The sequence below is a fragment of the Netta rufina genome (assembly GCF_964035555.1).
Source record: "Netta rufina genome assembly, chromosome: 23".
Classification (NCBI taxonomy): domain Eukaryota; kingdom Metazoa; phylum Chordata; class Aves; order Anseriformes; family Anatidae; genus Netta; species Netta rufina.
The window spans coordinates 1,697,601-1,710,144 of NC_140147.1; the positions used below are offsets into that span (position 1 = coordinate 1,697,601).

The 12,544-nt window shown below is 41.9% G+C and overlaps 1 protein-coding gene across 1 annotated transcript in view; it reads right to left on the bottom strand.

Moving 5' to 3' along the window:
* CSMD2 (CUB and Sushi multiple domains 2) overlaps positions 1–12,544 on the bottom strand; it is a gene marked incomplete at both ends in the record, with an annotated part of 284,745 nt that overhangs the window by 250,391 nt on the left and 21,810 nt on the right. Inside the window, one exon of the mRNA XM_084300478.1 lies at positions 8,874–9,090. Coding sequence (XP_084156604.1) covers positions 8,874–9,090 — 217 coding nt within the window. The remainder of the gene's footprint in view (positions 1–8,873; positions 9,091–12,544) is intronic.

Genomic DNA, 12,544 nt, shown 5'->3' on the forward strand with positions numbered 1-12,544 from the left:
CTCCTCCAGACATGGTAAATCCGACAGACATTCCGCTGATAAGCAGCGAAATGGAGAGGTGGATGCTTATTGCGTACCTGAGCTCAGCGGAAAGCACGCACACAGGCCATTAACCGCAGAGGCACAATTGAGACCCCAGCTATATAACAGCGATAAACAGAAGCCAGTAACAAATACTTAGAGGCAGCACAAATCTGCACAACAAACAACGATTTCACCTGCTATTACAGGCTCTCTCCACAAATATTTGACTCGTGTGGGAGTAGCTCCATTTTCAAAGGATTCCCTTCTACCAGCAAACGTGTTTGCATACAAGAAAGAGGAACACGATGAGGACACTGCAAATATCAGCCTGATAATGAAGCAGCACACCGTTGCCTGATGCCCAAGGAATATATACACCTTCTCGAGGAGCTTTATATTCCCCCTCCCCCAGTAAACACAGGATTTCTCCCCAAGCAATCCTCAATTATCATTTCTAACCTCACAATTTAATGGAGCCTGTGGGCTTTTTATCACAAATCCTCAATAGGCAGAGGCAGGTTTTTCCTGCTCAGTACCAACAGCTAACAAGGCTAACAAATTCTGAAAGAACTTGAAGTTTCCTATAAGCAGTAGTTGAACATACCTTAAGGCTAATCATTGTTCAGCCACATGAATAAGCCCAGAATATGGTGGGCATCCTAGATGGTGAACGTATGGACACATAATCAAGCAAAAACTTCAATTATGGCTCTGTTAATATAGGTACTTACTCCACATGCATCCCTGTTCCTCCTGCTTTCTCCATTTGAATCTCAAGAAGCTGAAGCTACACGACTGTAAAGAGCCAAAGCTGACATGCAGAGTGACTCCAGGTCTCATCTGCCAAGGCTGCACATCCCTCTGACTCTTTATGCATACAAAATCAGGATTTGAACTAGACTTCAGACATCGGTCTCGAGGGACAATCTTTACTTCCCCCAAGTGAATATTAAGTGGCAGCATAAGGCAAGCACTGTTCTGCCTAGGTGGTCCCGGGACAAGCAGCTCAGCTAGCTGGCTGTGATCTGTCAGTTGATTTCTACATCAGCTGCACTCTCACTGCTGACCAGAGCACAGCTATGCCTATACTAATTCCTTAAATTTTTAGTTGTATATAATAACATAAAATTTAATAGCAATCTACAAGAAGGAAATGGAAATTCATTTTCTCTAAACCTAGAAGTTAAAAAGAAGCATCCAAATGGCACAAATAAACACAAGTTGTTCTTCATAACCAATACAGTCAAAAAACAGGTTAATAAGAAATTTGATTTTTAGATGTGTTATAAGATAAAAATAGCCTGAAACAAAAACCATTGCTCCTGCAGATGAAGATTTATCCAAAGACTGTAATATTGATTCACGTCATACCTACTTCTCTGTTCCCTTGCACCTTGTGCAAGTGGTATCAAGCAGAGCTGGGATGAGAAACGCAGGTAACCATGGATGTTTAGCAGGAGATCCCAGCAATGCACACTGTGATAGAGGTAAAAAACCTCGAGTACAAATCCAGCAGCACCAGAGCTACTCCTTGACCTTGCATTAGTCCCTTTTTTCTGCTTCCATATTCCCCTCTGCCTCAAATACAGGAGCTGTGAATAAATTCAGAGAGAGGCTGTCTTGCCATGCACCTAGTTAGCTAAAGGTCCTGATTTCAATAGTAAAACTTCTACATAAATTCTTGAACAACAGCATTTCACATGTCAATTTACACATGGATCAGTGACACCATAAGCTACTAAACAATTCAAATGAAAATATTTGTCTCCTTCCTAAACCTTTTATTCCAATACAGCAGCACTAATCAGCTGTAGCCCTAAGTATTACAAAAAAAAACAATTATATTCTTTAAGAAAAAGGACCAGATGTCAGCAGCTGCTCTTGCACTACACCAAAATCCAATTCTGAGTAGTCTAAAAGGAACCAGGCCACCCTCTGCCGCCCAACAGGAGCATAATGAATTAGAGTCAATGGGCACTGAAGATTTGTCAATTTTCTATTTCAGACTGCAAGTAATAACACTCCACAATTTCATTGTATCTTCAATGATCTAGTAAGATTGTATCATCTCCTGTAGTCTTTCATTAATTTTGATAAAAGGGAAATACACACTGTCTAAAGAGGTGCTTTGCTTGAGAAACTCTCAAGGTCAGACGTTACAGTGAGATGAAAGAATTCCATGACCTTGAGATTCACTGCATTCAAAAGATAATACGGAAACCTGTGGTTTTCCTCCCTTCAGGAAGAATGCATTAGAAGGAATGGCTGTAAATTTTACATTTCATACTTTGATTCTTTCCTTACCCTAGCGAACAGGCCCTCCAAGCGGGGGCTTTTAAGCATTCTACAACTTTAACTTACAAAAATAAAAAAAATTATGTCATTTTACAGATGGGAAAGGGGAGATTAGTAATTTGGCTAATGTCACAGAGCAGAGTGGCTGCTGGGCTCAGAACAGGACTAAGACATACGTCTGACTTCCCTGCTACGCATACAAAGATGATAAACTTTCTCTGTATAGGACATTTAGTAGTAAAACAGCAGCAGCTATTGTCTTTATCGCTAGCCATCTTCGATAAGGAAGAGGAGCAATCCCATGAAAGCTATTAGAGCTCTCACCTTGCAGATGTATTTTACGTGGAACACTAGATTTGGGCACTGCAGGGTCTACAGTGATCATAAATCAGATCACATTCAGACTTCACGATGCTCTACTTCTGTTGTCTAAACGGCTTGTAATCATTGGACTAAAATGCAGCCTGAAGTAAAACCAAACATCAGCTAGAGGGATCTAGAGAATACTACCTGGTCCTGGCCTTCAGCAATTACTTCGCACCATCAACAAAGCCCTGTTTCATCAGACTACAGGGATAAACTGCAGAAGGAAAGCTTGAAGAGGGAAGAGTGATGCATTATGCAACACAAGGTTAACAGCAGGCCAGAAAAAGAAACCCCTCCTGACCTGCCCTCTCCATGCACTGCACGTTGGACTTCACTGGCAAAACACGTCAGCAGGGCGCTTTGTGGGCATCCTCCTTTCTTCCCTCCCACCACTCAGCATCTAAGGGATAGGAGGCTTTCATAACTTGTCCCACCTTGGGCACGGAGAGCTATCAGGACACCACGATCCTCCCTGGCATTTCAGCATGCCTTAAAACCCACCTCAATTACTAATGGCATTCTGTACTCCCAGCTCTATCAGGAGCAGAATGCTCCAGTGCAGTCTTAATTACATCTATTAGATGTTGCCTAATTATAGAAAATCTTTCTACACTCAGCATACCTTAATATGAAGCAAGACGCATTGTCAACATTTTCTAGTAGATTTTACCCATTAACAGGGTTAATCAACAGTTTAGGGGGAAAACAGAAGACAGAAAACAAAAAACAATCCTGAAAACAAAATATTGTTCGAGTAACAATAATGCCTTAAGGCCCAGTGACAGACAGCCCCTGTACAAAACACACAGCAGGGAATAGCTGGTGCCACAGACAAAATGCAGAACAGCCATCAGCTAGGAAACTACCTCCCCAGTCAGTATTTTATTCAGTGGCTGTGAATAAAAGGCTCAAAATTTTAACAAGGTCCTATTTTTACTAGACATTGTACAGGCCATAACCCAACAGGAAGATCTGAGAGGGTAGATCCTTTAACCCTTAAAACAGGACCAAGGATCCAGTATCATGGAAGGAGAAAAAAAAACCATACAACATCCCACCCTGATATCAGCAGCAGCTTTCATCACTTATCACAACAAACACTGTCCTCACAAAACCAGAAAATTTGAATGCAGCCTCAGAATTGAACAGCCCTAAACACAATTGCATTCACTCCATTAGCTTTCCAGGACTTTGTTCCATCAAATATCTCAAAATCTGGAAGTTCAAATATTCAGCACTTCTTCGGAACAATACAATGGGGCTGCCAGCAAAAGGCCCTCGTGCTGCTGGAGCAGTTCAAACAAGCATCAGGAAAAAACTGTGTGCATGTTATTCTGCAGAGAACTTCAAGTGTCTGGGTTGTTTTTTTTTTTTCTCCCCAGGGACTCAATATGAAGTGACAAAAAGACTCTGCTAAAGGGAGAATGGAGATAGTATTCTGAAGTTGAGTAAGGATGACGGATTTATCTGGCCCTCTTTATTCTCGTTATCTTTACCCTTCGTGAAAAGAACTATGATCCCCTCGGAGACATGAGCTAACTACAAAGGACTATGTCACAGGACCAACAGTGACTCAACAAAATCCTAACACAAGTTTGTGTACTGCCAGACAGCAAATGCTATTTTCCAGAAAATTCTTTAACAGTCCTGAACTCAGCAAGTCCAACACCTGCAGGCAGAACCCCAGAACCCTGCTGCAAGCAGGAGCATGCAGCACGTGGGGGGGAATTCTCTCCTGCGCTGCTCCCTTTATCTCTTCTCCTCCTCTCTTTTCATCGTTTTTAAGATCAAAAGCTTTGTTCTCCTGATTTGTAATTAAGTACAAGACACCCAGTTCAATTTTTCAAAGAGTATTTAAAAGGTTATCAATGAGAAACAGGCAAGATACAGGTATTCCTGTTGTATCTGTAAAATAGGTCATGCCGGTGGATAATTCACCTCTTATCACTGGCATCAAGTAATTTTAAGATCAAACAAAATACTTCATCTTTCAATCAATTAAATATGGCCAAAGAGATGGTTTCGAACTGCATACACAGCAGCCTGATAGCAATCCTCCTCTCAACTCTTCAGTTATCTGCCAGGGAAGAAGAACGAGCATCTCCCTGGAATAAGCAACACTAACAGAAAACACTGACCAACAACAAAGCTTTAGCTAGAACACAAGTTACAGCTCCACTTTGCTGAAGGCAGTAAAGATCAATTTGGTTTATGTAGGAAGCTATTGTTTGGAAATTCCTACCTCATTTTCCCTAACACTATGCACTCCGGAGGCATCAGAACGGGACAGCTCCTCCTGCTGTGTAAACTCGTACCTCGTACCTCCCGGTAATGTCTGCAGACACACACCAACTGCACCACCACGATTCTGGCTGGAGCAAAGACTCTTTTTTTTTTTTTTTTTTTGATGCATTGGCTCAAGCACTTCCCTAGCCAAATTCAGTGTCATTTAAACTTTCCCTGGTAGACCAGAAGACAACACAGTCACCTACCCATGTCAGATGGGAAGCAAAGCCCTCAGGTTGTTAGGTCTTAAAAGCCTCCATTCAGTGCTACCCCGGCATGGTTCAGTAGGTGTGCAACTGAACAGTCTATCCTGGTACAAAAAGATTGCACCTTCTATCCTTTTGCCTTTCCAGAGCAATTTTTAAAAGTTTTTAGGAAAAACATCTGATTTCCTAAATTGAACAGTCCTATTTTGTGTGTAAATTCAGTAGATTCCTTCAGGAGAACAGGGTTATGCACGCAAAATGACTTCTTTCCAAATACATTGTAAATATACTTTCTCTGGATCTTAATGCAGGCCTGAAACTTCAAAAAAGTAAATTAGCAACTAATTTAAGATTCCTACATTAAAAGCATCCTGCAAATTATCAGTATCAGATGAAGCTACTTGATGTCACGTGGCTTTCTTTAGCTACGTTTTTCTTCTTGTCAGCTGCTGTCTGGTTGTGTCATGTAACAACACTCAGATATGAAAAGGTGCAAAGCATCTCCCAAATCCCACAGCAATCTTGGCTCCATAAATAACTCCAAATATTCAAATTTCAGTCAGGTCTCTGCTGAGCTGCTAAGCCCAGCACGGTGGGAAACCAATCAGGAAACCAACCTGATTGGAGCATCCTCTTAACAATGACACAATCAGCAAAGCACAATGGGAATTTGCAAAAAGTATTCTTGAGGAACTGCAGTTCTCAGATCAGATCTCCACACGCGCCCCTCTGATCCCACTGGCAGCTCAGAATATTCAGGGACTTGAAGGATGGGCATTTAGGATAGCTTGGGCTGGTTTAATGAGCGCAAACACTGCTCAGAAGGAAAGCCACATGCAGACACCAAGGTTACAAGTCTCTGAACTGTTGAATACACACAGCTCTCTGACTCAGGTCAAGGAGAAAAAAAAATCTGCAGCCATCATTGTTCTCGGGACCCAAAGAAGATTCTGCTAGAACGGTCCCTGCTCATGGTGGTTTCACTGGCTGAAAGCCAGCATACAGCGCTGCGAAAGAGCAGAACTATCTGAGAGAAGCTGAAGAAGCAAGGACTCTGATTTTTATCATGAGAAACAAGCTTCGATTTTTATCAAAACAAGGCAAAGTCACAGTGAAAGATTGCAACATCGCTGGATATCTAAATTAAGACACTGAGACGCATTTAATATTCACACACTCATCACAAACACAAGGCAAATTCCCTAATATACAGTAAAGCAGTTTATTAGCAAATGTCTCATTGGATTAAGTCTGCTCTTATTCTATTAGGGAACTTTCACACCACATTAAATTGCAAGACAACGGGGTGTTTGCCAGCACAGGATGAACATAATTAGTAACCCTTTCCCAGAAAGGAACACAGACATGATACTGAGACGACAGACTGGGGGGCACTCTCAGCAATATATGGCTTACATGGAGTACCAGGGTTTTGAGAAAACTAACCAGTCTCCATCCCTCTGCAAGAAAATATTAACAGGTAAGCCCGTCATTTGTACTGAGATCATTCTGTTCTTCCAGACAAGCAGGCAAGACCTACTGAAATAAGTCCCTGATGTCCAACAACATACACTTGTCTGGGAGAAGCAGAGAGGTACGGTTCCTGTCTTCGTTAACTGTTTTGCTGGTAGGCCTTGAACAGCAGTTAAGAAAACAGTTACCTTCTCTACACAAACAGGTTTTCTTTCCTTCTTTTACGCTTGCTTACAGCTTATTTTGGCCCGCCTCCTGGTAGTATGATGAATGACGCGTGGTCATCCATCTTCAAGTGCTGCACTTCGATGATGAATGGAGTACATTTGGAAAGCAGTCAGAAAAAACAAAATTGATAGCCAAAGGAAAAGAAATGGAGAAAGAAGAAAAAGGCCAATGTTGGGCAACAGCTACAGAGTTTAATGAGGTAAGATTGATGTACAAAAATAATATTAACCGAACAAAGCGTTTAGACAGCAAATAGCACAGAGGAGCAAGCTTCAGGTTTTTAAATCACTAACCTAGAAACATCCAGGGGAAGAACGCTAGTGCCCATCATGCACAAGTCCATGTCTCATTTACTTCTGGAAGTCCTCTCAGACCTCCAGAAAGCTTCCCCAACACCTTTTTCTTTCCATTTCTTTTACTTTTTCCCCACTGCACTAAATATAAACCCCTACCCAGGCACCTTATCTATAACTCACATACACTTAGACACCCAAGTCGTACAACGCATTCACCAGTGATGCAGGGGGAGGACAATATTTGCCTCTCTGACCTTCCCTCAAACTGCAAGACTACAAGATACAAGGACAGTAGCCAAGCTGCATCTCAGAAGTTTGTTGTACTGATGGACTGCATTAAGATGCCCTTGCTGGTACTTCTATCTGTAATCATATCATGATTATGAGTAGCTCAGAGCAATACCTGGATGCAATTCATCCACAGTGTCTTACCGATTTACTCCACCATGACCCTACTTCTGAATTAATCTCATTCATGGATTTTGCTTCTTCAGCAGAACCTTCCACTGACATCTAGAGGGCAAAAGGAAACGTCTGGCACTGCTGATGAGCAGAGCAATTTGCTGGGGGCTTCTCAGGGCAAAAGCTGCATCGACTACTCACCATACAAAATCTCCTGAGCAGAATTTTGTATAAGAGATAGGCATCCTTTACATAATACCCAAAGCAAAGCACTACACTACCTTCTGATTAAATGATGAGGTCCCATAATTAGGATGATTCTCAAGCACAGTTGCAAGATGAAGATATGATTTATTTACATAACTGAAATCATCTACATAAAGAGCTGATTTTCACCAGTGTTTTTAACTTTGATTTTACAGTTGTGTTTGACAAGACACTGAGGTCAAATGACCCATTTGAAAATGGTTTGAAGTAAAATTAATTTCCAGAACTGTCCATGATTACAGCATCCCAACCAGAGATTTTAACACTGGATGCTGCCAATGCTTCTTACTTTTTGCCTTTATCACTATCAGACATCAGCAGCAGTTAGACACCACATCAGAAAACAGCAGTCATATCACACATCGCCAAGCAGATTTCATCTATGCTTCAGATCTAGGGGCCATTATTCCTTCAAACGCAGAAATCTGGCATGTCACATAACAGTTGCTATCACAGCAATAAATTATTTTTCATAATCAGCCTCTCATTTAACTTTATATTAATACCAAGATTGTACCTGAAAGATCAGACTCTTTGTAGAGTCTTCATACTAAACTATCATACTTGATAACTCCTTACCCCTGAAGGTCCAATAGTTTAGCCAGAGGTGAAGAGAAAATACCATCCCAGCCCAACTAGTGAGAAAACTACAAGTTAGGGAATTACCCAAGTTGACCCACAAAGCATTTGGCAGAAATATAACATGAAATCCATTATCCATCCTCCCACTCAGAGAATCTCTTTTGGATTGAAGGAAGATCCTCTGCACATTGGCTTTGCTTTCCGTTTACTCCATTTCCTAATTAACTTCCCTGGATGTCTAGAATGACTTTTGATAAATCATTACTGTCAGGTATTCAGAGAAACATTTCAAACCTTATCAGAGATAAGAAAGCAAAACAGCTATAGGAACTGCTCATGAGGAACTCCCAGTTTATCGCAGCATCAACCTGCAACCTAGATGCCTTATTCTGAGTGGAAGAAATGGGAACGTGTTTATAAACATCACTGGCTGTTACAGACAATATACCTTGTTCTCAGGTTCCCCTGCTGAGGCAGTCCGTCGTAGATAGATAATACATCAAAATCTTCCTCTAACGCAAAAGACTGGAAAACAAGCTGTATCCGGTTCTGCTCCTCGGCAGTGATTGTCCACGTGCAGTTTGCATAATTTGGATATCCATACGGAAAGCCTGGACTCTGTATTGTCCCATTTGGGCCATGCAAAATGTGACTGCAGTTCTGGGCTGGCAAAAGAGAAGACAAAAGTACCAGTCAAACAGTGCAGAATACAAATTTAACAATCATCTCCATCAGAACAGATTACACAGGATTCTTTTCAATGATTTTGTTCTTCCCCAGGAATTCCTGGTCCTGGGGAACAGATAAAGGTAGTCTCTACAGATGCATTTTTGTGCTCCCTGCAGGAAGTCAGACCCCAGATACCCATCTCCTGTGCAACGCTCCCTCTAGCTTTAAATATAACAGGCTAATAACAGCTGGATTACAGCAGCTGCCAACTATAACTGGAAAACAGATGCTTTCCCAAAGGTCCTTTCACAGCCCATGACCAAATCCAATACACTCTTCATTGTACACTATGTGTTTTTGGATTTGCCCCATTTTAGGAGAATCTAGCCAAGCTTGGTGCCTCAAGCATGAAGGGTACAGAGGCCACAAAGCAGCAGAATGACAGTGACAAAGCTGACCATTTCTTTTACTCTTAATTGCACTGGAATAAGATTGAGCTAAGATCAGGGCTCAGCGGTGCGTACAGAGACTTGCACCACTTCCACCTTGGAAGGCCAATGGAAGTAATAAATAGGTATAGAGAGGAACTGAGTCACCAAAGGAACAGTCTGCACAAGATTGCATGACCAAAATCAGAAATTAAAGGTGTCCTGCATCCAGAAAGAGCAGGACTCAGTTCAAAGGCTAAACAAATCATTCTCAAACAGATACTTGGAACTATTAAAAGAACCTACAAGAAAACCCAAATATTTGCAAGTTCTAAGCCAGCAGTTTGTTTTTCTCCATCAGCCTTCTTTCAGGTACATGTTGCTTGCTAGCCCTGAAACTATCTCCCAGGAGAGGGAAGAGCCGGTGTTTATTACAAAGGACCTTTTTTCCACACAGACTGCCTTAAAGGAAAGGTATGTTCCCACTTGGTCTCCAGTTTGCATGCTCCAAACTGGCAACTGGGCCACTGCAATGCAAAGTGGGCTGTGGCCCCGAGCTGCCATCACCAGTCACATGAGATACCTGTTAGACCTTATGAGGCCACAAAGGAAAGAAACTGATGGCTCGAGGCAGCCTTTCCAGCCTGCTCTGTTTTTACTCACCCATTTCTGAACCATTTCAGCTCCTCACACAGGCTAAACACAAAGCAAACATCTGCCCATCGGTATTCCTAGGGAGCTGCCCTGACTCCGTAGCTACATCTTCTGAGACAGAAGCCAAGTCCTGCACCCACCAGCTAAATATCTAACACCTCCCTCAAATCAATTTTTCCTTCCCCAAAGCACTACCTGTGAACACTCCATCCCAAAGATAAAGATCAACTGCCATGATGTACAATTTCTGGATATATGAGGGTTTTCTTCTCTCTGGGGAAGCCAGTATATAAGTATGTGTTGGGAACAGCCTAAATGACAAATCCTCCTTAGTGCTTTCCTCTCTTCACTGCTACTTTACTGGAATGTCTTTTGAGGCACGAAGACAAATTCACCCAAACAAACTTGTGTAGCTCTTTGCTGCTTTAATGGAATAACTCCCACACACACCAAAATGAAATTCCAGTTTGCAAGGCAACTGCTGCAAAACCCATAGCAGAATTTCACCTTTACCCTACGGCCAGCAGACTTCTGATCACTACTGCTCGCGTTTGCTCAGGCTCTTCTTATTGATGCTGGATTGTTTACTCCTGCTTATGCAGATAACCGAGTCTTTCAAGTTGAAATGAATCCGACTAGAAATTACTTCTTTGATTTCTCAATGCTTTTTTCAAAGGCAGCACTGGTATTTGCACTTCTGAGTGCCAACCAGCTACAGGTAAAGAACTGCAGAGTAGGGCTCATTAAAGCCAATTATAATTAGATTGACCTACTTTGGTGCAAAAACACTTAGTGAAACTTGTCTCCGCAAGACGAAGCTCATACCTTCATGAATCCAAAGTGGTCAATCATATTTACTACCCAGAGACTCTTTTCGTATCATGTTTACTACATCAGCGAGAGGTAGGACAGCCCTGCGATCCCCGGGGACTAGAGCTGAGCTAGGCACGGAACTCGTTAACAAGCCTCGAGTACTTTGCATTTCTGCAGCACCTGGCATCTGCCTCTCCCCGTACACTTTGTCAATACACAATAAACACGAGAGTGGAATCCACCTCCCTCCTCTGCCTCGGTTCCATTCATTTGCAGAGCTCCCAGAAAGGATGCATTAGCTCGGTGCCAGCAAGCTGCACGGGACTGGGAATATTACTGTTATCACGGAGGGGTAAAATTAGGCCTGGTTTGGTTTAATAACTTGAAGACTGCCAAAGATCCATAAGCTTCAGTTCTCTAAAATTCAATCACATCCTCTTTTCTTCATCCAGACTGGCACTCAATAGGCAATGTGGGGATATTGAATCTGTCTCTGCTGCACATTTTTTATTTTAATCATAAGTAAATGTCATCAGAACAATTTAAGGAAGATTGGGAAATTAAAGAGGCTCTATCCTTCTATTTCCTGATGGTATAAAAGCTATTGATGCTGCATGAGGTTCAAAAACTAAATTCAAGGTCAGAGATGCTGTGTTTCAAACAGTCCCAAGGTCATATGAAAAACGAGATTTAAAATCAATGTAAGGTGATGCTGTCCTTGCATAATTAGTGACTAAAGCAAAGAATAAAGGCCAGAAAAGCGTAAACCTAGCTGAATAAAAACAAATACATAATAGAAAATGGGACACAGTTCTATGACATATCAAATCAATCTACTGAAATAATTGCATGTTCATGATTCTGACCAAGATGTGCTTTGAACACAGCTAAGAGAAAATTGCTTATTGCAAACAAAAATTAGTTTTTCAAAAGCTGACAATCTGGAAAGCAATATATTGTTCATCAACTGTAATAGTAGGGAGCTTCATTTATGTTGAACACTGCTGGAAAAAGTCAGCAGGCACAGGAAAGACATCCAGGAAGCCCCAGAGAATGTATGCATAGTCTATAATTTGTTTTCAGGTATGAGTTAGCTCAGACTTGACTGACAAAACCTTATCTAGAGTTTAAAGCACATGACAAAGAAACACAACGTTTCTCCTCTGAAGACTTGCAAAAACAATTCTCTTTATCCCTTTGGCTCAGAAGCATGGACAGGTGGGTATAAAGGACAATGACAATCAGTGCTATAAAGTTTAGATGAATTCGTATTTGATAGAGGACAATATTCTTCCGAAGTCTCTGGAGCACTCTCTCCAGCACAGGAGTCTGACACGAGGCACCTCTACGTACCTCAGGTAATGGAAAAGCAGGAGCTTCTTCCCTGGGTCACAGCAACAACCCACACCTTGTCCTTCAGCTCATCGGGGCCAGGTGGCCACAAGACAAAACATCGCTGACAGCACAACCTCTAACCTGGTGCCACCTTTTTACACCCACTGCAGGTCAGCATCAGCCCTGCCCACCAGAGGATTTACCAGCCTCCCAGAAGGGT